Source organism: Pogona vitticeps, chromosome 1 (assembly GCF_051106095.1).
Source record: "Pogona vitticeps strain Pit_001003342236 chromosome 1, PviZW2.1, whole genome shotgun sequence".
NCBI lineage: Eukaryota > Metazoa > Chordata > Lepidosauria > Squamata > Agamidae > Pogona > Pogona vitticeps.
This window is the reverse complement of record NC_135783.1, coordinates 35,751,707-35,779,256: the sequence shown is the minus strand read 5'-3', so window position 1 is coordinate 35,779,256 and position 27,550 is coordinate 35,751,707. Positions and strand designations below refer to the sequence as shown.

The 27,550-nt window shown below is 42.6% G+C and overlaps 1 protein-coding gene, 1 long non-coding RNA gene and 1 pseudogene across 8 annotated transcripts in view; 1 reads left to right on the top strand and 2 right to left on the bottom strand.

Moving 5' to 3' along the window:
- The window catches only part of LOC144585798 (uncharacterized), a 338,116-nt gene that overhangs the window by 107,542 nt on the left and 203,024 nt on the right, over positions 1-27,550 (top strand). The window lies entirely within an intron of this gene.
- DISP1 (dispatched RND transporter family member 1) overlaps positions 1-27,550 on the bottom strand; it is a 116,731-nt gene that overhangs the window by 16,500 nt on the left and 72,681 nt on the right. For all 7 annotated transcript variants that reach the window (XM_020786621.3, XM_020786619.3, XM_072990671.2 and 4 more), the window contains exons 3-4: positions 15,935-15,964; positions 6,965-7,088 (exon numbers count right to left, since the gene is read on the bottom strand). In XM_020786621.3, coding sequence (XP_020642280.3) covers positions 6,965-7,088; positions 15,935-15,964 — 154 coding nt within the window. The remainder of the gene's footprint in view (positions 1-6,964; positions 7,089-15,934; positions 15,965-27,550) is intronic.
- LOC144586177 (U1 spliceosomal RNA) lies at positions 12,314-12,466 on the bottom strand (annotated as a pseudogene).

Below are 27,550 nucleotides of genomic sequence, written 5' to 3'. Positions count from 1 at the left end.
ACAATTTGTTAACTGATGAAGAGTTGCCGGACCCATTCGGTCCAGAGTTATCTGATGTTAAAGTTAATAAAACTAATCCGTTTTTGACTGTTACATCGACTCCTGCCATTATTCCCGCCGAATCCCTTGGTCCGCCCTCTTCAGGAAAAGAACCCAATCACAGTGGCGCCCAACGTGGGGCGGACCAATGGGGAGGCAGGGAAGAGATGACGAGGATGCTGAAGACCATAGAGAGGCAGGAGAAGATGATCGAAAATTTGACGGAACAGCAAATGTTGGTTACCAGACACATGATGAGGCTGGGAATGGACGATGAAAGAATCCCAAAGAATAATGTGTTTATAAAGAATGGTCTAGTGGCCGGCCCTGCCCCCATCAGAATACAAAAGATGAGCGCTAGTGATGACCCGGAGGCGTATCTCCATACATTTGAGCGAGTAGCGGTGGCTGCAGGGTGGCCTAAAGAACAATGGACTCTAATATTGGTACCTTGCTTGACAGGACTATTACAAGAGGTGGTAGACACCCTGAGCCCCCAAGAAGCTGCGCAGTATGAATCCGTAAAAACAGCGATTTTGAGGACTCTCAATTTGACGGAGGAAGCGTATAGGAAAAGATTCAGGGAACTTAAGTGGAAACCTGGGGTACATCCACGAACTTTGGTGCAGAGAATGAAAGCCAACATGACTAGATGGATTAAACCTGAGGACAAATCTAAAGAACAAGTCATGGAGGCGTTCGTGTTAGAACACTTGGTGACGACTTTGAGCGGGAATCTGAAAGGGTGGGTGCAGAAGAATAACCCAAAGCAGTTGGAAGAAGCCATCAAGCTGATCGAAGACTATTGCGCCTCAGAAGAAGCAATCAAAGAAGGACCCGCCTTCTCAGGGGAACGTGGGAGACCTCGTGAGAAGGCGGGGACGCAGACACAAGGCGGTGGAGTAAAGAGAGGGATGGACGTGCCAGGAGGAGCTCGCCCCCACGGACGCCCCTTCGAACCTATGGGGCCGAAGCCGGTGCGCCCGGTTACAGTGGATGACCGCGTGTTTGGGGGGCTTGTGTGTTTCGGCTGCGGGACCCCTGGCCACGTGCGTCGGGATTGCCCTGGGACAGACTGCTCTTGGGTAGGAGGATCGAATAACACCCAAGAGAAACCCGGGAAACAAGCAGGTTGGGAGGTGGTTGCATGGGTGAATGGGGAGAAGAAACAGGCGTTAATTGATACAGGATGTGGCAGAACCTTAGTGCGAGACATAAAATTAGAAGGGGTGGAAGAAGGGTTTACGGTGAAATGCATACACAGAGACTCTAAGACCTATAAGACGACGTGGGCCGAAGTTACAGTTGGAGATGAGAAACGGAAAATGAAAGTGGGGATTGTTCCGGGACTTTCGAGAGAAATGTTATTGGGAAGAGACTGGGTGGGAGATAGAACGTTAGCAGAATGTAAAGAAGTAATGCAAGGAGACTGCGTTAAAATTGAAGTGGGAGATGATTTCTTACAGGAGACAACACGCGACCACATGCGTATGTTACAACAAGATGACGCCACGCTGCAAGAACACCTGCGAGCCGCGCGTGAGGTGGGCGAAGTAGTAGGGGGAGAAAAGGGGATGATTTTGGACAATGGGTTGTTGTATAACGTGGCAGAGAAGGGGGAAAGGCGGTTGGTTGTTCCCCAGAAATGGCGTATGACGATTTTACATTTGGCCCATGATATCCCTATGGCGGGACATTTAGCATATGATAAGATGAGACCCAGGATTGAACAACGGTTTTGGTGGCCCGGAATGGAGAAAGAAATAGAAAGTTATTGTCAGACATGCCCAGAGTGCCAAAAAACTCAAGCCAAACCCAGACCAGGAGCTCCCTTAATACCCATGCCCCTAGTGGATCAGCCCTTCCAGAGGATAGGGGTTGACATCGTGGGGCCCCTCCTCAAATCGGCGGGGGGTCACACCCATATTTTGGTTATTATAGATTATGCTACCAGGTACCCGGAAGCGGTGCCCTTGCGGTCCACGACATCTAAAGTGTTAGCTCGGGAGTTGTTGCAAGTATTTACCAGGCTAGGTTTTCCGAAAGAAATCTTGACGGATCAGGGAACCAACTTCATGGGACAAACATTGAAGGAAATGTGGGGGTTATTAGGGGTAAAACCCCTCCATACAGCAGTCTATCATCCTCAGACTAACGGGTTAGTAGAGAGATTTAATAAAACCCTTAAAGGGATGCTAAGGAAATTAGTGATGGAAAAACCGAAAAGGTGGCACCTGCTAGTGGCGCCATTGATGTTTGCAGTGAGGGAAGTTCCACAGGCTTCCACGGGATTTACACCTTTTGAGATGATGTATGGATGGAACCCCAGAGGTATATTAGACCTGGTCAAAGAAAAATGGGAGAGTGGGAAAGATGAGGTGCAAACGAACGTTAAACATGTCATAGAAATGAGAGAACATTTGAAGTTAGTGGCCTCTTTGGCAAGAGAGAATTTAGCGAAGGCCCAAGAAGGACAGAAACGGAGATACGACGCCAAAGTTAAGACGAGACAATTCGAACCTGGGCAGAAAGTTTTGCTATTGATGCCAGCGGCTTCATCGAAATTATTCGCCACTTGGCAAGGACCCTATAAGGTGTTGCGAAAAATAGGAGAAGTAGATTATGAGATTTGGATGCCTGACAAAGTTAAAAAGAAAGGCATCTTTCATGTAAATTTGTTAAAGGAGTGGAAAGAGAGAGAAGCATTATGGGGAGAAGTAAAAGACGAAGAATTTGGACCTGAAACAAAGGACTTTTTGCGTCAAGGAGTAGAATTAGATTTGGGAGAGGAGTTAACCACAGAGCAAGAGAGGCAGATGAGAGAGATAGAACACCGATACAAGGAGGTTTTCTCAGGAAAACCTGGTAACACCACATTAGTCGAACATGCAATTAACACACAACCACAAGTCATAGTCAGATCTGGAAGTAGGAGTTGGCCTAGACACCTGAGAGAGACTATCAATAAAGAAATAGAAGAGATGCTTCAACTGGGAGTAATTGAGCCATCTTATAGCCCCTGGAGGAGTTATCCGGTTGTGGTGCCTAAACCAGATGGGAGTGTTAGGCTATGCATCGATTATCGCAGATTAAATGAGGTGTCCAAGTTCGATGCCTATCCGATGCCAAGAATTGATGACCTGCTAGAACGATTGGGAGGGGCGGAGTACCTCACATCATTGACCTAACCAAAGGATATTGGCAAATACCCTTGAGGCTAGAAGATAAAGAAAAGACAGCATTCGTGACCCCTAAGGGCCTTTTCCAATTCTCGCGTATGCCCTTTGGTTTGCATGGGGCAGCGGCGACGTTTCAACGACTAATGGATAAAGTGTTAGCCCCCGTTAAAGATTTTGCCGGAGCTTATATTGATGACATACTTATATATAGTAAAAGCTGGGAGGAGCATTTAGTGCACCTAGAGAAGGTGTTACAGGTGTTGCAAGAAGCTCAATTGAAAGTCAATCCAACCAAGTGCAAGGTGGCACGTAAGGGGGTGAAGTTCTTGGGGTTTCAAGTGAAACAAGGTAGAATACAGCCCGTGTCGGACAAGATTGACCAGGTGACCGCATGGCCCGTACCCCGGACAAAAAAGGAAGTACAGAGATTTTTGGGGTTAGCAGGTTATTACAGGCAATTCGTTCCCAATTTTGCCCATATTGCGGCTCCTCTAAGTGATTTGACTAGAAAGAAGAAAGCAAAAATGGTTTTTTGGGGGGAAGAAGAGACCAAAGCTTTTGAGGAGTTGAAACAGATACTATCAGAATTACCCAGTAGGTATGCCCCAGATTTTTCCAGGCCTTTCATAGTCCAAACTGATGCCTCAGACCGCGGAGTGGGGGCCGTGTTATCACAAGAGAAGGATGATATAGAATTTCCGGTAATGTATTTAAGCAAGAAGCTAACCCCTAGGGAGCAGAAGTATTCGACTATAGAAAAAGAGGCTTTTGCAGTTAAATGGGCTATACAAGCTTTAAGGTATTACCTGTTAGGGGCACCCTTTACGCTCATCACAGATCATGCCCCACTGCAGTGGCTGAACAGGATGAAGGATGTGAATCCTAGGTTGACCAGGTGGTACCTGAGTTTGCAGCCATTTACCTTCACAGTGAAATATCGCAAAGGAAGTGCCCATGCTAATGCGGATTACTTTTCCCGACAGGGAGAGATGCTACCGCAATCCGAAGAGAGGACGGCCCACTCCTCAGGGGGGGCGTGTGAGCGAAGGAAGGAAAGTGAGCCGTCCTCACAGGCGTCAAAAGAAGAAGGAGGCGGAGAATGTGCTGTGGGGGAATTAATAAAGCTAGACGATGAAGAAGGGGGCGCTAATAAAGCTATAGAGGTGTTCCTAGCGGAAAGGACGAGAGACTGGGGGGAGGAGTCGGGAGATTGGAGATGGGATGAGGTTATAAAGGAGGAGAGAGGAGAGAGGGGGGTAGATGGAGAAAAGGAGGAGAAAGGCACTCAAACGAGAGAGACAGGAGCAGAGAGAGAAAGAATTGCGACTCTGGTTAAGAACTTCCCAAACTTGATGAGAGAAGACGGCTTGCTACCTCTGCCGAAAGAGTTGAGCCAAACGGGAGTTCGTGAGTCCAAGGAGGGATGGAAACCGGGAGGGGGTATGACTTCTCGCCCTACGATGGACAAGGCAACCCCTGGTGGTGTCAGCCCTTTCCTCCCCAGACTGGAGGGGTCGACCGTGGTCCATCCCTGTTGCAGGACTACCTGCTCAGTTCTGACTGCGTCGGTCGCGAGCCCGAACGCAATCACTCGTTTTGGGGTGAGGAAACAGTGAAAAGTAAAGATGTTATGCCTGGGACAAAGCCCAAGAAGTACAATTTGTTAACTGATGAAGAGTTGCCGGACCCATTCGGTCCAGAGTTATCTGATGTTAAAGTTAATAAAACTAATCCGTTTTTGACTGTTACATTGACTCCTGCCATTATTCCCGCCGAATCCCTTGGTCCGCCCTCTTCAGGAAAAGAACCCAATCACACTCATGTTATCTCCCTCTTTTCCTATTGCCTTCAACTTTGCCCAGCATTATTGTCTTCCCATGACAAGTACCATAAATTGCAACCAAAATGATTCAAGAAGCTGAACGAATTCACCCAGGAGGAAAAGCCACAACATTTGGAGCTGTTTAGCTGAGGGGAAAAAATATATTTTCCTACTAAGCTACACAGCCTCAAATGCTGTAACACTACTTCTTGGGGAGTAGTGAGGTGATCACAACGATATATACACAGTAATTCCAGTTTGATCATACAATGGATTTGTATACGGGCAGAATGATATTGGTAGTTCTATTTTCAGTCTCTTTCAAAAGTAGCCTCCTATTTCTGCTAATATGCATTTCTACCATGGGAGTTCAAATGCAAGAAGGTATGACTGATCCCTCCCCACTGCAATTCATAATTAAGGAAGAGCTTTATCTGTTTTATGAAATCTATCCAAAATGTCCTACCCACAACAGTCTTGCTCAGCTCCTGGAAACTCAAGCCTGTGGTTCCTTTAGAGCAGGGGTCTCAAACATGCGGCCCAGGGGCCATTTGCGGCCCGCCGGATGATAGTTTGTGGCCCCCGCCTTGCCTGCCCCCCCTGAAGTGCCCACACGTCCTCTGCTGTCAAGAGTCAAAAAAAGCCTTGCCTTGCTCACCGGCTCTCTCCCAAGACAGCGCCTCTTGCACCCTCCATCCAGAACTGCCTTTTTTTGAGGGGGGCCTTCAGAGGAAGGTTGCCGGACCTCCATGTGTGTGTGTCTTTGAGGGCTCACGCCCCTCCTCCTCCTCGGAGCCCCGGCCGGGTTAAGGGAACTCCTGGGCAGCTTCCTTAGGCTCTTGCTCCACTTGGCGGAAAATCTGATGCGGCCCAGCCTCACACAGTCTCTGCCTCCAGCGGCCCCCAGGTAAATTGAGTTTGAGACCGCTGCTTTAGAGAGTCAATCTGTCTGCCTTCCACCTTTTCTAGCATCATTGTCTTTTCCAGAGAATCCTGCTTTCCTATGACATGCCCAAAGTAGGACAGCCTAAGCTTCAACAATTTTGGCTCCATAGATAGTTCAGGCTGGATTTGAGATTCACGTGTTTGTCTTTCCGGCAGTCCAAGGCATCCACAAAGCTCTCCTCCAGCAACATATTCCAAATGGATCTATTTTTTTCCTGTCAGCTTTCTTTACTGTCCAGCTTTCACATCCTTACCTGGTGATTGGAAATACAAGAATGTGGATGGTCTTGGTCTCCAGTGACGCATCCTTACACTTAATGATCTTTTCTAGTTCCTTCATGGCTGGCCTTCCTAGTCTCATTCTTCTTCTGACTTCTGGGATGCAGTATCCATTAGGACTGATGATTGAACCAACATATATAAAATCTCTATTTCAGTTTCTTCACTGTCAACGTTAAAGTTATGTAGTTCTCCTATAGTCATGATTTTTGTCTTCTTCATGTTCAGGTGCAATCCTGCTTTGACACTTTCTTCTTTCATTTTCCCTAACAGTCTACTTTCTTCCAGTAAGAGCACAAAGCTCTTCAACTTCAAGACATTGGTGGCATTAGCAGTCTATACTTTAGTAATTACTGTATAATAAACCAATACGACAATAATCTAACCTTTACTAGCACTGCTTTCTTAAGTAAATTCCAAACTCAAATTATTTTTAGAGGTGCCGCTGGAAGAGGTCTTTTCAGCGTTTTTGGTACTGATTTAAAGGTTCGGCAGCTGTAACAGACATATTCGAAGACATCTGGACTTAACTACCAAACATCATAAATATTCAAATTTGGCATTTGTGCACATCTGTATTTGATAGCAATATAAAAACATTCACTAAGAATTCTTTATAGCTCTCTGCTTACCATTATTGCTGGGAAAAGAATATACCAATACAATGTTCAGACAGCACCAGATAATAATGTTTACTTACCAGCAACGGATCAGAGAAGTCTGGAAGATCTGGGACAAGTATTCCAATCAGTGCACACACCACAATTAATACAGTACACATGCCTAAAACCACCACAGGCCAATCAGCTATGAGAGCTGCATAGCTAGAGCAAAAGAGAAAACAGCAATTAAAAGAAGATTGCTTCCAGAAAAGAAAAAGAAGTAAGGAAAATAGGCTAGTTTGCATTGTTGCTTTTCATGCACACAGTTTGCTTTAAGATGATTATCGTCATATTTGCTGAATTGAAATGGTACTACATTGAATCATACACATATAACTGAAGACTTCACAAAGTGAAATACTAATGAGCTTGTGGACCTTTTAGGAAATGGGACTTGTAGTACATATAGTCCCTGGTTTGCAACCAATCCCTCATCCTCCTGTTTGATTCTTATTTCATATCGGTTTTGAACAGCATTTCAGTTGATACATATTTGTTCTGTCTAATAAAAAGGTACATTTGTCCCTCCACTTTTTGGTGTAACTCTCTACTATTTCTGGTACAGTCAAAAATAGATTTATTTGGCTCAAAAAGCAGTAGTAATTGCTATTTATTTAATTCAATCCATTCTAGCACCTTTAGATTTTTTTTTTTTAAAAGCAGCATTTTGAATAAAATGATTCAACTAGACTAAGCACAAAGCATTGATCTGTAAACTTCTTCCTCAAGTTCTTATTTTTGGTCTGGTCAGGATGTTTCCAAATTCAATACCAAAAATAAACTCTCGGTCTTATTAGAACCTGAGAGGGGCTGGGCTCCGGCTCTTCTATGGAAGTTTAAAGGGATTTTAATGTAATTACATTGCAAAAAAGAAAAACTGCTTTTTTAGGGCTCAGTTAAGTGAAACACGCTGGGCCAGGTATAAATGGAAACAGCACTCCACAGCTCTGCACAGTTAAGCACAGGAGTGTCATATCCAGTTTTCTGGCTATCACGACTTAAGAATGCCACCCCACGAGCTGCGTAAAGTCTGGGAAGCATAGCACAGTTGATTATGTGTAAAACAGTATAAAAGGGCACCAGACTCATTTTCAGAGAAAAATGATGACTATGGTGGGTTAAGGCTAGATCATTAGAAAAACATCTACCACAGCAAAAGGAGACCGCATATTTACCAGATGTACCAAGAGAAAGATAAGAGACAGTGAGCTCACATTGCAGCAAAGCTAATATAGGCCAGAAAACAAGATGCATTTTTCCAGTTGAAATAATGCTGTTACCCAGAGAAATTTAATGCTCTCATAAATATGCAGCTACTGTCTCAAGTACTGTGCAATTATTGGGAATTAGAGTAGCTCAATGCCAAGAATTGTGTCAAATAATAGGCTAGTGACCAACATGCACTACAAAAGTTCTCAAAACCTGTGGTCTAACAAATCAGCAGCAGAAAATGTTAAAAGCAACAAGTCTTCATACTGAGCTATTCTTGGATCATCCATACCTTTCCTCACAGCTGGGAAAATTTTGACTGACAAGGAGGTAAACTTGCATGTATTGCTGTATTTTTCCGTGTACAAGATGCTCTCATGTATAAGACCCCACTTTTCTAACCCAAAATTTCTTTCTTTACAAGGAAGTGGAGGGGGAAAGCAGGGATCAAAGCACTTTCATGATTCCTGCTTCCCCCTTCCACTTTCTTACGAGAAAAGTGCTTTCCCCCTCCACTTTCCTCACAAGAAAGTAGAGGGGGAAAGCAGGAATCAAAGCGCTTTGATGATTCCAGCTTTCCCCCTCCACTTTCTTCCCCCCTCCACTTTCTTCCACTTTTTTGTGAGCAAAGTGCTTTCCCAAATGTGCTTTCCTTGCAAAAAAGTGGAGAGGGAAAGCATTTTCCTTCTAAGAAAGTGGAGGGGGAAAGCAGGAATCAAAGCGCTTTAATGATTCCTGCTTTCCCCTTCCACTTCCTTGCAAGGAAAGTGTTTTGCCCCTCCACTTTCTTCGCAAAAAGTGGAGGGGCAAAGCAGGGATAAAGTGTATAAGACAACCCTCAATTTTTAATCTAAATATTTTAGACAAAAGTATTGTCATACAAAAAAAAATATGGTAATTGTTCAGGTGTGCTGCTCCCACAACCTGGATGAGCCTCTATCTTATTTCAGCCCAAGGAATGAATGAATTTGAATTAATAGATGTCACTCTCTCTTGAGAATCTAAGTCAGGGGAATGGAGATAGTCAGCTGCTGTTGCTTTTACTTATAATTCCTAGACTGTAGGTAAAAACAACACACATTTAGAACTAAAGACACATATTTAGAACTAAAAATTTATATCCTAGAAATTTGTCTGGAGTACCAGAAATGAACCAAAATTACATTCCACACATTTCATTGTGAAGACATTTTCAAGACATTTCTTTGCTCCCATTGCTGACTCACCAGAAGGCTCCACAACCCCTAATCTCAGCAACATTTCTGGATGTCTCTTACAGCCCAAGCTTTTAAATAGAACTACTAACTCTCTCTTCCTCTAAAGTGACCAAATCTATTTCAAAATAAACCCAACACTATTAAACTTTGATGGTCTTTTAAGTTTCATGCTCAGCTAGGAAACTCAGAATTCAGCAATGTAAGGGGAGTGCTGATGCCACATACTGTAATGTAAATGTTTGCTAACCATGCACATACACATGTCTCATCTTGCAACTGCAAATAATTCTCCTGGTTCCTTGTTCTTTGTAAAAAAAAATGGAACCAAGTATTTAAGTTTCAAAAGAATTAGCAAGCCTTCATTAATGAATGGCAGCAAAGATATTTCATCTACAGTATTTTTAACATGGATCATAAGGCAGACATCTCTTTAAGACAATTTCACAACACAAAACAGACAAAGTAGAAGGAGGGCTCTCTCCACAGATTCTTTACTTTTAGAAATAGCAATTTCACAATTCAAGAACTGAATGTGAAGTGATTAGTTAACAAAAACAAGAAAGGTCAACAAATGTGCTTAATATATTATTAATACCACTCTTTTCTATGAAAAGACAAAAACATCTAGGATAAAACAATTCAATCACAGAAATGTTTTTTTTTAAAATGAAACCATAAATAAGTAGCATGTTCAAAATAATCTAAAAGTTTTAAGTTTAAGCAGAAGTGTCTTGAAACCTTTACTTACAATCAAGATTATAATTCAGGAAGAAGTACCTTTCCATTTTTCAGTCTGTTCCAGACAATGTTTTTCCCCCTCAAACATTAGAGGTGTTATTTATTAATTCAGAGCATTTAAACCACTACTCAACACTGAAATCCTTCAAATGGTTTATATCATGAACAATATTTACTATCTCAGTATGGACAGGCTTCACATATAGACCTTCCCACACAGATTTAAACTCTTTATCTTGTTTCCCTTGCAGTTTTTGGCTTTCTTATTAACTAACTTACTAGTTATATTTCTATCCTGCCTTTCACCAGCCTTTTTCCACGGAACAACATTGGCTGATATCTTGTTGAGTAGCTAGCTACCAGGGCATAACTCATTGTTATGCCTGCTGCAGCTGCAAGAGTTTCAAGGTGGAAGTGCTGTCAACAAAGCACTTCTGCCAGTGCACTGAGCAATCAAGTCAGGATGGGAAACAGACAACTGTTTGCGCAATCTGCGTTGCTTGGACATAATACCTGGCAAAGTTATGCTTGTGTAATTCGATGTTGTGCAGTAGTGAACATGTGTCTACCCACTGTGTAATAAACAGCTCAGGCTGAGACAGCATGTAACTGCCCCAATCTTACAGGTGGCTAGAGCTCAAGGTCTCTGAACTCTCAAGCAAATAATCTAACCAATAGACCACATTCTCTTGGAGAGCACCTGCTGCCAGCACAAAACTACACTGATCACACAATACCAGGCCAGGACAACAGCTCTGTCCCTGCCACACATTCCTTCTCTCAACAGCCTTGATGACAGCTGGGGCCTCTCTGGAAGTGGGAGTGGGGGTTTCTTGCTTTGCTGATGCCAAAGGAGTTCTGGCAATTCCACTGCTAGGGACCGAAGGCAGATCTACCACGTATTTATCAGGTGGGATATGTTTGCAAATATTGATGTAAACACATTATTCATGGTTTAATAGAAGACTAATTGGGCAGAAAGTAAACAGTATCCTTTCATACAGTGAATGTGCCTCTACCTTGGTTATAACACTTGAGAACTGAAGCAGCAAAATCAGCAAACACAAGTGCTGTTTTGTTCAAATGCTTTTGTTATTTCTTTCAGGATTCTTTTTACACTTGATCCTATATTGCAGTATAAGTGGTTTTAGATTTAATATGTTACTCCCATATTTCCCATCATCGCAGGGCATTGCATTGCCTGCCTATCAGATCAAGGGCACATTTTAAAATCCTTGTACTGACATTTGCAGCCCTACGGTTTTCCTGTCCTAATTACTTAGCAGAGTTGGTGGCATGACATGTTCCTCATAAGAAGACTTCTGTTGATCCCTTGGGCTAAGGTGGCAAATTCCAGGCCTCGGGCATTCTCCCACTTGGCTCCAAAGCTGTGGAATTTTCTCCCTCTGCATCTTTGTATGGAACCAGAGTTAGACAAATATTCTGTTTGCACTTTTTGTACACTTACTGATTTTAGTGGAATGCACTCTGGTGTAGAGCGCAATGTTTTTGCTGTTGCAGGTCCGTTTATCAGCTTAGTGCTATTTAATGTCTGAAGTATGCAATGAACACAGTATGGCAGAATGGGGGTAAATGTTACTATTTCCTTTCTTAAAATATAAAGACAGAGTTTCTTTTTGCCAGTACAGTATCTAGTTGAAGGAAAGTTACACTGATGAGAAATGGAGGTCAGTTATAGATGGATGTTAATTTGGTGATTTCCTTCTGTAAGTATTTACGTACTAAAATTTGCAACATTTGTCACATCTGGCTAGGAAGAATTTTAGGGAAAAATGATTGGGAGAAATTAAAGTTGACAGAACGCTGCACCTGATCTAAGGGTTCTACATGCTTAACTCTTAAAAGTCTTGAGTTTGAATCTCTGCTTATTCAGGCATTTCAGTGTGGAATTACCGTATTTTTTGCTCCATAAGACGCACTTTTTCTCTTCAAAAAGGTGGGAGGGAAAGTACATGCGTCTTATGGAGTGAATGCAGTAACCCAGGGCTCAGCCACCACCACCCAAAAGCCTCCCACTGCCATGCTAGGAGGTCTCTGAACTGGCAGCAGAGACTGCTTGCTATTTAGACCTCACCATTCTGCACTGCTAGCTTTCCAGGACCTGCTTCCTGCAGCCCACCTGGAAAACCAGCAAGGCAAATAGGCCTATGGCAGCAAACAGTGAAAATAGCCAAGGACCAAAGGATAGTTCTAGAAACACCAGGGGAAACCATAAACACAGTCTCCCACTTAGGCAGTTGATTTTCCCATGTTTGGGGAAATCACAGGAGTCAGCTCATCTGAAGTGCAATAGATGAGCCTTATCCTGGGAAAACCACTTTTACAACAATGGTATCTCCCCTGCCAGGTCTGAGTTTGAATGGCTTCTAAGCCTCCTGGCCCTTTGTGTGCCCTACCCTCCAAAGGCATGGTGACCCCTGGCTGCACCTCCTGATTAGAACAGGGCTGCATAGCCCCAATCCCAAAAGAGGCCAGGAGAGCTCTTCAGTGTTTTGGGGTGCCCTGCAGGACCCCCATCAGGGGCTGGATGTTCCTCCCACAATCCTTCAGTGCACAGATATTAGCATATCTGCCTGCTTGCATCACCCAATTGGCTATTGGAGAAGCAAAGCAGGAAGGAGGAGTCTCTTTCCCTTCACCTTCTGCAGAGAAGTTAAACCATGTGACCAACCAGACATGTGGAGAACCAGAGAGAGAGAGGACAGAAACAAAAGCTTCTAAAATTGCCAGTAAGTTTAATATTTTTTTATTTATTTTATTTATTTTATTTATTTTATAGGCCTTGGTAGTAAGCTGCATCACTTCCCCACAAATTAAGCCTAAATAGAAGTAATTTTGCAGATATTTAAAACATTAAGGGACCTGGGGGGGAGGCTAATGTGTATTGTTAGCCAAATTTCATTCTGAAGCACAGAATGATTAAAAAGGCACTGAGCACATGCAGAATAAAGTTCAAAAGGGAAACTAAAAGGGACCTAACACTCCTTTCCTTAATATATTACCACTAGCGCTACAGGTTTTATTTGGTGTATTAGCTTGCCACAGTTTTTATGGACTCATCAGGAGTAAGGCAATTTGAATTGCAGAGGGCAGATCTGAATCACAGATCTGAATATGTCCAAGTAAAGCTTTGAAATCTTGAAAATTGGTTTAAGAACCCAACATTTCATAAATAGCATTTCACACGTACACACACACAACTGGAAACAGAAATTTTAGTACTATTTTTGTGTTAATAAAAGCTGCATGGTGTCACTCCCCCTGTTTTTATTGGTTTTTCTTAATCATTGTTGTTCTACAATATTGCTGGTAGATTTTATCTTTTTATTGTGATTCCCAGCTACTGTATTTTATCCTATTGTAGTCTCTAAAACTGGACAACCATCTGTCAGATCTGCTCTGATTTGGATTCCTGCATTGAACCAGGGGTTGGAATTGATGGCCTTACAGTATAGGCCTCTTCCAACTCCATTATTCTATGATTCTGTGCTGCTTTGAGATTATATTTGTAAAAGCAAGCAGGCAGTAGATGTTGTGATGTATAAGGGGCACATTTTTCTTGCAGAGTATGGGAACTCATTCTACCAGTGCAAGGATGATAAAGCAGAAAAGGCTAGCATATAACATTCCTTTTAAACTAGAGGTAGTAAAATATGCTAAGGAGTATGGAAACAGTGAACAGTGCAGAGACATTTTGGGCCTCCTCATCTGAAAAAATGATTAAAGAGTGGAGGAAACAGGAGGATCAGCTGCAAAAAGCTGATAAAAGTAAGCACACTTTCTGTGGACATGCTGCATGCTGCAAAGTAAAGAACTGAATGATGGAGAGAGAAAACTTTATTGCTGTAAAGAAGGAAGGGAGGAAGGGAGGGAGTGGAAGTGAGGCATGCTTTGCTGTTTGCTTACACCTGTGCTGGTGGTGATTTCTTCATCATAGCTCTTATTGACTACCCAGCAACAATCTGTTTATTCATCTCTTTCAGTGCAATAACAATTCATTATAAGTGTTAAAACTTGAGATGGTAATTCCCACTCATTGTGTGTCATCTTGGTGTAGAAGTCTGCTTCATGATTCTCCACTTCTGGTACATGTATGACTTGTGAAATGACATGCTTGAGAATACACCAGTCCCAAAACTGTACTGTTAGTAGCAAGAAAGACATGGATTTTGTTCCTCCTTGGTGGTTGATATAAAGCATTGTAGTGTTGTTGTCTGTGGCTATTGGAATAACTTTGCCAACTACAAATTGTTCAAAAGCTCTCACTGTGTTGTACACTGCAAGAAGTTTGAGGTAACTGATGTGACAACATCTATCTATTGCTACTGCCTTATGAATTTGCCAGAATATTTTTTCCCTGTTTTCCTCTCCTAAAAATGAGGTGCGTCTTACGGAGAGGTGCGTCTTATGGAGCGAAAAATACGGTAAGTTGCTACTCTTTCTTCAAAAATGGGGGAATCTATAACGCTTATAATGTTAGGCAGGTGTAACATAGGCCTCACCATATTACAAATAGCCAAGTAATAATCTATCTAGTGCAAATGGGGGATATGTCTTTTCAGTTTATGTTCAAGAATTTTACACAAATTCATGGATCTTACATGCAGGAAGAAAGAAATTAAGGTTTTAAAAATTCAGATGTGGCAGAAAGTAAAACTGATGGATTTTTCCAATCCAGATGTCAACTAAAGCACTGAAGCTTCCATTAACACATAATATGGGAAATGCTTCTTATATAGACCAGCTAACTGATAAATAAAAGCACAATTCCAGTTGCCATAGGGTTTGCAGAGGACTAGCTGTGTAGCTAAAGACAATGCCAGTTGTATATGGAACATTCACTTGGGCTACCTGCTTCAATGGGAAATTCATTACAGTATTTTATTATTTCTATTTACATGATAGCCAGTTTGTTAATAATGATGACAGTGACTTGTTATCTGGTTTGGATCATGCATGGGCGCACAGTGAGGGGAGATTTTAACTTCTAGAACAGATTTTCTTTATTTCACTTGGAATGCCGAGTCTGTTCTTGTTCGATTTTTAAAATATTTATCCGATTTATTGGTCCACTTGCATTAGTTTGTCACCACATAGCATTTCTCAGTATATGTATCTGATCAACAATATTTATCTATCTTTAATAAAGCACATGAGATAATTAGAGGCAAGGGGATCATTAAACAAATCTCATGGCTCAGTAACTTGGACTAAGATTTCCAATTTTATATACAATCTGTCAGTCCCCCCATAGCAGTAATGAGGCCTGGAGATACATGAACTTATGGGGCCCAACTCTAGGGAGTTATAGATTGAAGGGTACTGCCAGAAAACACAGACAATAGACAGAATGTAAATTCATCCTTAGCTTCACTTACAATCAAAAGAAGATATATGCACAGACCATTCAGAGTTGAATTCTGGCAGGAATAAAAAACCTTATACAGAAAGACTACAGAACTTCACAGATTTATGAGGCATCTATATTACAGAAGAGAGCGACTGGAGTACAGGACTGGGACTCTGGACATCCACAATGAGGTCCCCAAGGAGCCATTATATTCCTTGGGCAGTTATTGCTATATCACCAGGCTTATAGGAGTGTTATGAATATAAAGTGAAGAAGAGGAAAGTCATGCAACCCACCTTGGAAGAAAGGTGGGATGCAAATATAATTAAAAATAAATTAATATGCGAAGGTACAATCGTTGACTACTGGAAGGAAAATGACCATAATGCTGCCGGCATTTGCTGGTGATCTCTGACACGCGAGCATGCAATCAAGGGGAGAAATCAAAATATTCACAGGAGACTGTATCTTACCTTTTTGGCAATGTTAGTGTTCTGGCTGGCCTGAAAATCAAATACAGAACAATTTTAGAAAGCTAACTTACAACAATACTCAAGTATTTCCCCGTACCTCCCAGCAAGTGTTCAAAACAGCATTCTCTAGCATGGTGCTCTCCAAGCGTGTGGGCCTGGAAATGATGGTAATTACAGTCTAACACATCTGGAGAGAATCAGACTGCCAGAAGTTGGTTTAGATTACTTTGTGGTTACAATAGGAATAAATGAAGGAAAATTCAGTTTCCAAAGTTTTGCACTGTACTCATATTGTGTGCATAATCATATACAGTCATGAAAAGTTTGCAAATCAATATCAATATTTCCCTTTTTAAAAAGAAATGCAAGTTGAAATCCTTCTCTTTTCCTCAAGATGAATGCTAGAATTATTTTTAAGTACACTTTCAAAAGCAAGTCCAAACATACAGTAAGATGTTCCTTGCAACACTTGGTAGAAAATTAACCAAAAAAAATAAAAATTAAAAATAAAATCACTATTCTTCCTTGGGTGTTGGCTGGATGGCTCAGTGGTTTAGGTATTTGGCTGTGGAGCCAGAGGTTGGGAGTTCAATTCCTCACTGTGTCTCCAGGGAGAAGAGCCAGTTTGTGTGGCCTTGGGCAAGCTATACGGTCCCTAGAATAATGTAATGAATAGTAAACTACTCTGCCGGGTAGGTGGGGCTCGTCAGCCATGGAAGGCAGCCCATCTGGGAGAAGGAAAACTCTGATTTCAAACCTCCACTGCCTTGTGGCTATATCCACTCATGGAAAAGGCTTCGAGAGTTAACCTCGAGGCAAAATCCGGAGCTGGAGTCCCGAAGGCAGCATGTGTCGTTCTGTCAACTCCTGCGACATTGCTGGAACCAGTTGTATTGGCTCTTGCCTTTCCATTGGACCATTTCAGAAATGTGGAGAGGGGGGATCTGCTGCTTGGGTAACAGCCTATCCTCCATATTACCTTACCCGGGCTTCATGCTCTGGAGAGGACACTCCTCGATTCAGAGCATGTTACCATAGTCTCTCGAGACTGAAGGATGCCTATGCTAAAGTAAACTACTCCGGAGTATTGTCTACCAAAAAAAAACTGAAAAGGTAATCATATGTCTGAATTGATGGCATATGATTAGTATCATTCTTCGTCAGTTCTTAGTTTTATCATGCACATTTTGTGCTGGGGTTGTTTCTAGTTGCCATTTCATGAATGAATGTGCACACTTAGAACAAAACAAACAAACAACATTATTCTTTTAATAATGGAGCCTAGTTTATTACAGAGTTGATGCAAATCAGTCAGTTGGAATACCAGGAGCTAGGTGTTCAACCCCCCCCCCACACACACACACTATGTGTCCTAGAAGAGGTTCAGTTGAGGTTACCTGGAACATGTTGGACTGATGGGAGTTGCATGCCCTACCACCTGGAAAGCCGCATGGTTTCAGATCACCACATGGAGGGCTGCCACAATTATCTACAAAACCCTGCTAGGTTTGCTGCAAGTCAAGATTGACTAGACAGCACATTATTGTTATGGGTGTTCATTAATCCATCAGTGAAACAAATCATTTCAAAGCTGCAGCAAAACTAAAACCAGAGCAAAAGTAAATTTACTGTGGCACCTTTAAGACTAGCATATTTACTTTAGTTTGTGTCAAAATAATTGTGTTCACACTGAAATAAAACTCCAATGAAATAAATGTCTAAAGGTGCCATAATATTTTTGTTCAGCTGTTGCTGAACAAGATTAACATTCCTCCCTTCCTTTGAAAATAATTTCAAAATTGTTATTCTTTCTATAAGTCCTTTTCTTCAGCATCTGGGATTTGCCACTGTCCCTAACACCCACATTTCTATAAGATTGAAGTGCATCTATACAGATGTTACATCCGTGCCGTGCATACGAGATTGGAGAGTTCATCTGTTTTAATTAGGCAATTTCTAGAATGTGTTTAACTGTAACCAAGTACCTTTTAGAATGTGTTTAACTGTAACCAAGAACCAACCCTGAGTGCTCACTGGAAGGACAGATCCTGAAGCTCAGGCTCCAATACTTTGGCCATCTCATGAGAAGAGAAGACTCCTTGGAAAAGACCCTGATGTTGGGAAAGTGTGAAGGCAAGAGGAGAAGGGGACAATAGAGGACGAGATGGTTGGACAGTGTCACTGAAGCTACCAACATGAATTTGACAAAACTCTGGGAGGCACTGGAATACAGGTGTGCTCTGGGCGTGCTCTGGTCCATGGGATCACGAAGAGTCAGACACGACTTAACGACTAAACAGCAACAAGTACCTTTTGGCACATATAGTTGAGTAACATATGGATAAATAGGTAAAGCTAGTATTTTCCTGAGAAGAACAGTTTCATGCCCACTAACATTAAGGTCTCTGCGATTAAAGTATAATTTTCTTAGCAAACAAAATTAAAGTATAAAACTTTTATTATTATACACATCACCATCCAATAAGTGTGTGGAAAATTTCCATTCTGTTATGAATAGCATTATTTTAGAGCATAACTAATGGTGGGTTTTTTTGTGCGTTAAAGTCTACAAGAGATAACATTTTTCACCAACTGATGTAATAAAGTTGTCATAAACAGCTGCAGTATATTTGTTACAGTGCAGGAATTTCATTCTGGTGGATAATTTTTTTAATTCACACTTTTGGAAACAACAGTTTGATAGCAGGTGTGAACTTTAACATTTCAGACTTGGATTGTTGTTGTTGTTGTTGTTGTTGTTGTTGTTGTTGTTGTTGTTGTTGTTGTTGTTGTAAAACATCAGGCACTGTCAAAATTATAAAAACATTGCCGGGTATTATATAACAGATACAACCTTTACCAAAAAACTAAGTATCTGTTAAATATCAGCGCAGTAATTATGTTGTTCCTAATATTGCTGTTTTTGTAGCTCTGATAGTGGTATGATTTCTGAGATCTGCAACTGCTTATAGTAAAAAGGTTCCCCTTGACAATTTTTGTCCAGTCGTGTCCGACTCTAGGGGGCGGCGCTCATCCCGCTCTTCAAGCCATAGAGCCAGCGTTTGTCCGAAGACAATCTTTCCGTGGTCACATGGCCAGTGTGATTTAGACACGGAACGCTGTTTACCTTCCCACCGAGATGGTACCTATTTATCTACTCGCATTTGCATGCTTTCGAACCGCTAGGTTGGCGGGAGCTGGGAAAAGCGACGGGCGCTCACTCCGTTGCGTGGATTCGATCTTACGACTGCTGGTCTTCTGACCCTGCAGCACAGGCTTCTGCAGTTTAGCCCACAGCGCCACCATGTCTCAGAACTGCTTATAGTACTGTGTGAAATTTCTTGATATTGTTTTCAAAGCCCCAATGACTACGGGGACCACTGAAGTGTGTTTCTAGAAGCAATTGTCAGGTCTCTGTATTTTGTTAGTTTTTCTAATTCTGGCATTGTTGTTGATCTTGTTCTTGTTAGTGAAGCAAGGAATATAGTTAAAAGTACTCAAGTAAAAGGTAAAAGACAAAGGCAAAAGGCATAGGACAGAATCCCAAAGAAGAACAAAAGGCATACCTTTAGGGTTCCATGTGCCCATACAGTTTTTTTTTAAAAAATCAATATTCTATGAACATATCATATGAAAAACAGATTTTAAAAAATCTCCTGACTTTTCAGATAGTGCCCTGCTTCGATGACAGAGCAAGGGTGCTGCTTCTTTTTCAAAAACAACAGTGTGCAAAACTGAACCATCTTTGGATTCTGGCCTTTCATTTGAAATGTGGTGCTTGAGGAGTGTTTTGTGGATATCCTGGACTTCCAAAAAGACAAACAAGTGGATCCTAGATCAAATGAAATCTGAAATACCTATGGAGGCAAAAACGTTGAAAATAAGGCTGTCCTCGTTCAGGCACATCATGAGAAGACAATTCTTCTTCTTAGGCATCCTTCAGTCCCAAGAGACTATGGTAACGTGCTCTGTATGGAGGAGCTGGGGTGTCCTCTCCAGAGCACAAAGCCTGGGTAAAATAATATGGAGGATTGGCTGTTACCCAAGCAGCAAATCCCCCCTCTCCATGTCGCTGAAATACAGTGGTGCCTCGCTTAGCGACGTTAATCCGTTCTGGAAAAAACGTTGCTAAGCGATTTCATTGCTAAGGGATATTAAAAAGCCCATAGAAATGCATTAAAACGCGATTAATGCGTTCCTATGGGCTTAAAAACTCACCTTTAAGAGAAAATCCTCCATAGGGTGCCTCTAAAGCGAGGAAAAACAGCGGGTGGCTATTTTGTTTCCCCGGTGGCCATTTTGAAACCGCCGATCAGCTGTTAAAAAAGGGTCGCTTTGCCATGATCGCTTCCCCCCGATCATCGCAAAACGATCGCTTTTGCGATCACAAAAAGTTAGTCGCTAAGCGATTTCGTCACTCAACGGAGTGATCGCTATGTGAGGCACCACTGTAGTCCAATGGAAAGGCAAGAGCCAATACAACTGATTCCAGCAACATTGTAGGAGTTGACAGAACAACACGAACTGCCTCCGGGACTCCAGCTCTGGATTTTGCCCCAACCCATGAGGGGGGAAATGGAGGAAGAGGAGGAGGAGGCCGCTGCCGAGAGGGGAAAAGCTGGGCTGCCGTCTGAGGGGAACAACAATGAGGAAGAGGAGGAGGAGGCACTGCCATCGTCCATGCTTTGAGGGAGCAGGCCGGGTAGGTGGGGCTCATCAGCCTTGAAAGGCAGCCCATCTCTGAACGTGGATACTCTGGTCCAAGAAATGTTGTGTGTGTGTCATGACATCTGCTTTATCCAACACAAACACTTTGATCCTTTTCACATCTAGAATTTTTAGCTTGAAACACCAATCAAGCAAGGTTCCTGGAGTTCCAATCACTATTTGTTCTTCTATTACAGTCCCTCTTGGACCTGGGGAAATTCGTTGTTTGGATCTACTCTGTTCAGCATAGCCAGAGCAAAAGCAGCAGTTTTGCCTGTCCCTGACTGACTCTGGGCGAGGAGATTTTGTGTTGGATCAGCTAGCATCATTGGCAGAGCTGTTTCTTGGATCTTGGATGGTCTGTTGAAACCCATGGCGTAAATACCCTCCAGGAGGTCCTTCTTTAAATGCAACTCCTCAAAACTTCTCACAGAAAACAAAAGTGAGCTGGGATCACGCTGCAGAACTTCCACATGATAGGATTCCACTAGAGATTTTCTGATCAACTTATTTAAGAGAGAGATTTCTGCTAATGACACTATGTTAGCTTTGTCTTCATCCTTCTGGTCGCAGCCTTCCATCTTTCCTTTATTGTTCTTCTCATTGTTTCCCCCTGAAGGAGACTTGACAGCATTCTCTACGAGGTAGATGGCGTACTATGGAGCGCTTATGGTGACCCTACAAATAAGCAAGTTCCAAAAGGTTCTGTCCTCAATAGCCCTGCAAACTCCAGCCTGTGGGTTCCTTTAGAGGGAGCCAGCCCATCTCACATGGGTTCTTCCTCTTTTCCTGCTGGCTTGCACTTTGCCTAGCATTACTGTCTTTTCCATTCTCGTCTCCTCCTGCTGGAACCCAAGTAGGACAGTTTCAGTTTGGTCACTACAAGAAAAATAATGGAATGCTCAGCCATGACTTCCAGAATAAGCCTGGAGAGAAGTACCCTTAGAGAGGAACATGTCTTCCTGTCCATTGACACGTTATGTGCCTGGAAAGTGACACGGCTGCTACTGAAATGTTCCTGCCTATGTGTTGGCTCTACATGTGAGTAAGAAGCCAGGGTACTTCTCCTTAAGCTTATTCTGGAAGCAATAGCTGAGCATTCCACCATTTTTCTTTGCAGAAAATGCTGCTTCTTCTCCGGTAGGACTTGATGATGTGTGATAACTGTATCTTTTTAATTAAGCATGTTCCTCTCTAAGCGTAGAAAATCTACCAGACATCCTCGTGGAGCAGAACTATATGAGATGCTAACACCACAAGTAGGTAACAAAAGCCCAGCGGAGAAGCCCTGGAAGGCATCCGGAGGTTCCCTGCTGCCGCTGCTGGGAGTCAACCCGCACAGGGCGATCCCAACCATGGTCAGACTCCCAGGTATCTCAGAGGCCCTCCCACCGGTGATAGTGCTTTGGAGGCACTATTGGTGGTGGTGGTGGGACCTCCGAGATGCCTCCCATGGCAGCGGACTCCTGGACGTCCCCCTCAGCGGTGGTGGTGGGGGACCTCCAGATGCCTTCCCCGCCGACGCAGGCTTTCCCCAGGCAATAGACCGGGCCATCGAGGAGAAGCCATCCCCTGGTAGGCCCGGTCCACTCTGGGAAATCCTGCGGGGGCGGAGGAGCTCTGAGAGGCCTCTGGTAGCAGTGCTGAAGCGGTGATGACGGCGGCGGGGGACCCTGGAACGCTTCGAAAAGGTAAGGTTAAATTTTTTACATTTATTTTAATTTTGTGTATGTGTGGGTGGGTGTGTCTTGGGTGGGTTATGACTTAATTGGCTTTCAATGCATTCCTATGGGGAATGCATTTTCGACCTGCGGACTTTTCGACCTATGGACCCCGTTCCAATATAGATTAATTCCGTAGGTCAAGACCCCACTGTATTTGGCTTGATTTTAAGGTTGCCCCATTCCCTGGGGTTTTAAGAACAAAATCTGAGACCTGTAGGTCAGACTGCTGCAGAAAATCTGTTCCCAGGCCTAGGACAACAAGAAAGCTCACAGGATTATGGACACTGGACTAGTTGATTTGCTCCGGAAAGCACAAGGGACCAAAAAGCATGCACCCAATGGCTGTCTCCTCAAAATCCCCTTCCTCCTTTGCTCCTGGGCTCTCTCTCTCCCTCTCGCCTTGTTGTGCAGGTACACACCAAGCATGGAGGCCAGCTGCAAATTAAGGCCCAGGCTTTAGCACTCTCTTCCCCACAGGGAAAAAAAATATCCAACAGAGTTTAAATGGAGCTACAAGTGCCATAAAAGGTGGGAAGGGAAAGGAAAGGGAAAAGGGAGGGGGATCAGGAAAGGTAGAAACAGCTCGAAGGTCTCTTACTGTTCTCCCTCTTGTATTTTACATTTAAAGATGAATCAAAAGCAGTTGGCAGACCACGAGCTTGTTATGAGATGAAACCTCAGTGGTGGCAAAAAGGAACTGAGGCAATCACCAGGACGGGCAGACCACATGTAGTGAGGGGTGGTCCCTGGCAAATGTGTGATAAAGCCCTGGAATATTCCAGAAACCTCTGCGCAGATTAAACCCAATAGTGTGCATTCACAGAGACCACGAAGAAGCATGAACAATCAAGTCAACCTCAAGCCAGCTACCTCATCCCAGAATTGAATCCAGGTCATGAGCAGAATCTTCACTGCAGTACTACAGTTTAACCATCTTGCCAAATCCAATTTGCTCAGGTGCTGCAGCTGGCTTTTTCGTCTTTTTGCATTTAATTGCCTTTTAAACTTATTTTTGGCTTTTACTTGTAGTTTCCTCTCATAGTATTTTTGGAATATATGAAAACATTTGGGACGATGTTTATAACTACCATGATATATCACAAAAAGGAGAAGGGAAACCACTGTGTAGTCCTTGTACACAATGCAAAGGCCCCAGTGAGTGATTCATTTTTTAGAATCACTAAAATATAACAAATGACATTCATGGATATATTTGAATGAAGGCCAACGTAAAGGAGGAGGACATCATTCCTACTTTAAATTTCCATAAACTAAGCAGCTTCCATCAGCTGTTTTTAGCTCTGCCTTCTTATTTGATGGATCTTTGGATAGGTTTTGTTTTTGTATGTTTATTCTTATCCTCTATTTTTGTTTACCTGCAATGAATATAAGAATAGCCCTGATGGATCAGGCCAAAGGCCCATCTAGTCCAGCTTCCTGAATCTCACAGTGGTCCCACCAGATGCCTCTGGGAGCACACGAGACAATTAGATACCTGTCTTCTGATACCCCTCCCCTGCATCTGGCATTATGAGGTACCTTCCTTTTAAGCCTGGACATTATACATCCCCATCATGGCTTGTAACCTTCGATGGACTTTTCCTCCAGAAATCTGTCCAATCCCCTTTTAAAGGCATCTTAGGCCATATGCCATCATCACATCCTGTGGCAAGGAGTTCCACAGACTAACGACACGTTGGGTAATTAAATGTTTTCTTTTGTCTGTTCTCATTCTCCCAATACACAGCTGGAGTGGATGTCCCCTAGTCCCGGTATTGCATGAGAGGGAAGAGCTTCCCTCTATACACTTTATCCATCCCCTGCATAATTTTATACATCTCAATCATGTCCCCCTTCAGGCACCTTTTCTCTAGACTAAAGAGCCCCAAACGCTGTAGCCTTTCCTCATAAGGGAGGTATCACAGCCCAGTTATTATTTTAGTTGCTCTCTGTTTCTTTCTTCTGTAGCCACCCAGGGCCTTGCCACTAAATGGGCAGGTATAAATTCAGTACATACATACATACATACATACATACATACATACATACATACATACATACATACATACATACATACATACATACATACATACATACCTTAAATCAGTTTGCATTTGTCTTTACTTTGTTTGAGTTTTAAATAATAGATGGCATATTTAACCATATGATACACAGCTACTGGTGAATTAATGCACAGATAAACTAAATTGCATAACTCACTATGGTGAACTACTGTAATTAATGAGGCTCCAGATGCATTAGAAGGAGCACTCTTCATAACACAACTGGCACCTTGTTAGTTAAAAGCAATTTTCCATGATGAATTACACAATTTAACTTGTGCATGCATAGATCATCAGCAGAATTCTGGATGGTGTTTACTTCATTTTGTTAACCCGAGTTACTAAATTAACTTTTCTGAGAATATGTGCTAGAAGCATCTTCAGTTTCAGAGCTGTCAGAACTAATTTGGAAGTCTTAGGGCTGTGATTCTGATAAAATAATATAGTGCTATGAATGTAAGCACTGAGGTACTCAGCTTTGATACCTGGAGAAGCAAAGCATGTGAGGGAAGATGAAACTGAGTGACTAAGGCCATTCTAACTGGCCTGGTTACACAGAGGTAGTTTATTTCATCCTTCCAATCCAACTGAATTAAACTGAACAAGCAGTATGCAGAGATGGGCACTTATGCTTTGGTGCAGTTTGGACCCACAAGTGTTGTGTGGGTGCCCTGGATTCCATGCCCCAGCTCCTCCCACAGGTGGCCACTCAGAGGAGGAGGTGCAGTGCAGATTCGGGGGGCGTATGAAAAAAACGGTGGGCCCAACCCACAGAACTGTGCCAAAGAGTGGTAAGTGACCATCTCAACTTGGTAACATTAAGCTTTATAAATCTTTTCATCACTGGGTCCCAATTTTAGGCAAAACCATGTTACACACAAAGAAGTGTACTGAGGAAGGCTTTTTTTGTCCACAGCTCCCAATGTGGAGATGCTGGCTGGGAGATTCTGGGTATTTTAGTCCAAAAAAGTAACTTCTCCATTCTCTGATTTAAAGCACAGCTGTTTCTCACAGGGGACATGTGGAAAGAGGGGGCACTTTAACCATCCTGGACATCTTTCCATGTCCAGCTCCATACTCCTTACTCCCAGGTACTTTTCCTCCCTGACTTGGTACTATTCAGATGCAGTGGACTATAACTCTCACAATCCATGTCACACAACCATTACATATGTGTAGTCCAGTTCATCTGGCGGGAACTAAGCAGTTCTGCTAGTTTCAGGTGCATGGTTCTAAGACACATCTGCAATTCTGTGGGGGAGGACATAGCTGGGCGGTGGAGGAAAGGGCATGTTTTTGCTTCTTTTCTCCTGGATTATTTAAAAACAGCTTAACCTACAGGAAATGACAATGGCATTTTTGTTGTGAACATTTCTGCTCGTAAAGGTTTTCTCCACCCAACAAACATACCCAAACGTTTCCAAGACATTTACGGGAAGAAGTCAGTAAGCTAAATAAAAGTTTCTAAAATATTTAAAGACAATGAAAATACATTAATATCACCACAAGTCAAAATTTGAAAATGGGCCAACATCTCATTTGGAACAGGCATTTTACCTCTAAATATTTCATAAACTGAAATCCTTTTACGCCTACTCTGCACAGTTCAATAACAAATGACTGCAATGAAATGCAACAGTATTTGGCCTCTATGACGACCAAATGGCATTCAGCAGCTTTGTTTGGCCCAGAGTGGTTTCCAGGGAGCAATTTATTTGTTGCTTGCCCTGCACTTTCCAATTTAATGCACCATCACAAGGTCACAGCTATACCTGATCATCTCTGATAAGACACACTGAAATAATTTAGGGGAAACAATACAATATATTATCAACAATTTAATACTGAATCCACAAGCTTGCCATAAGTCAGAAGTAACTTGATGGCTCATAAAAACTGGATTTTAAGCAACTTGATTTGAAGGACTTGAGGGACCATTTACTGCTTTGTCTCAGGCCAGAAAACACCTTGGAAGCCAGACTTCATCACGATTGCACTAGAATCAGTGATTTCGGTGGGATTTAATTTATTTATGACAAATAGAAATCTTACAGATTTTGATGGTTCTACTGTATGTATAACTAAATCTCAATCCCACTCACTGTATCCTTGGTCTAAGACAGATGGAGGGAACCTTGAGCCCTCCAAATGTTTTGGAGCACAGCTCTTACAATCCCTTACTATTGCTGATGCTTCTAAGATTTCTGGGAGTAAAAGTGCAACAAATTTGAAGGACCAAAGATTGATTCCTCACCATGGACCCAAACGGAAAATTAAACATTATCAAAGATCCACAAGAAGCAGGAGCAGTGGCTGCGCTTTTAAAAGTCCCATGCCATCTTTTTTTTCCAAAGAAGTAATCATGGCAGTCTGTCTCAGCATGTTGGCAAAACTAAAGGGAGGGGGAGGGAAAATATTATAGCACTTTAAATACTGACAGATTTATTTTAGTGTGAGCTTCCATGTGGTCTTTAAAGTGCTACAATATTTTGCCTTTTTTCTTTTTCCCCTTCAGTAGTTTTATCTAGGCTTCTCTACACTCCCAAGCAATTTCTCTTCTGTCATATTTATTTTGACTAATATTATTTCTAGATCACCAGCTACAGAAAAAAACAGTTGAGGAGAGAATGGTCTTAGTCAGGGGTTGCCAAACTTTTCAGTATGAGGGCCACGTCATATATTTTACACATTTTCGAGGGCCGAAGGAGGGAAGGGGGACCCAAGCGATCCCCCACCCCCTGTCTTTGCTTAAGTCGGAAGGGATCGCTTGGGTCCTCCTTCTCTCCTCTCCCTATGCCCAGACTGGATAAAAAGGTAAGGCGGGCCAGATGTGGCCCATAAGCCATGGTTTGGAGACCCCTGCTCTTAGTGAACAGTGTGTGTAGAGCGGAAAGATTCCACTGCATTTTAATCCCCATCTTTGTCCCCTAGACCAGTGGTTTCCAACCTTGTGTCCCCAGATGTTTTTGAACTACAACTCCCAAAAATCCTAGTCAGCACTGCTAGCGACAGAGGCTTCTGGAAGGTTGGAAATCACTGGCCTAGACCCTTACCTCTTTAAACATAAGTATAAGCTAGCACCAGTGGTCCCACTTTTGTGGGTTCTGCTAACACTTAGTGAT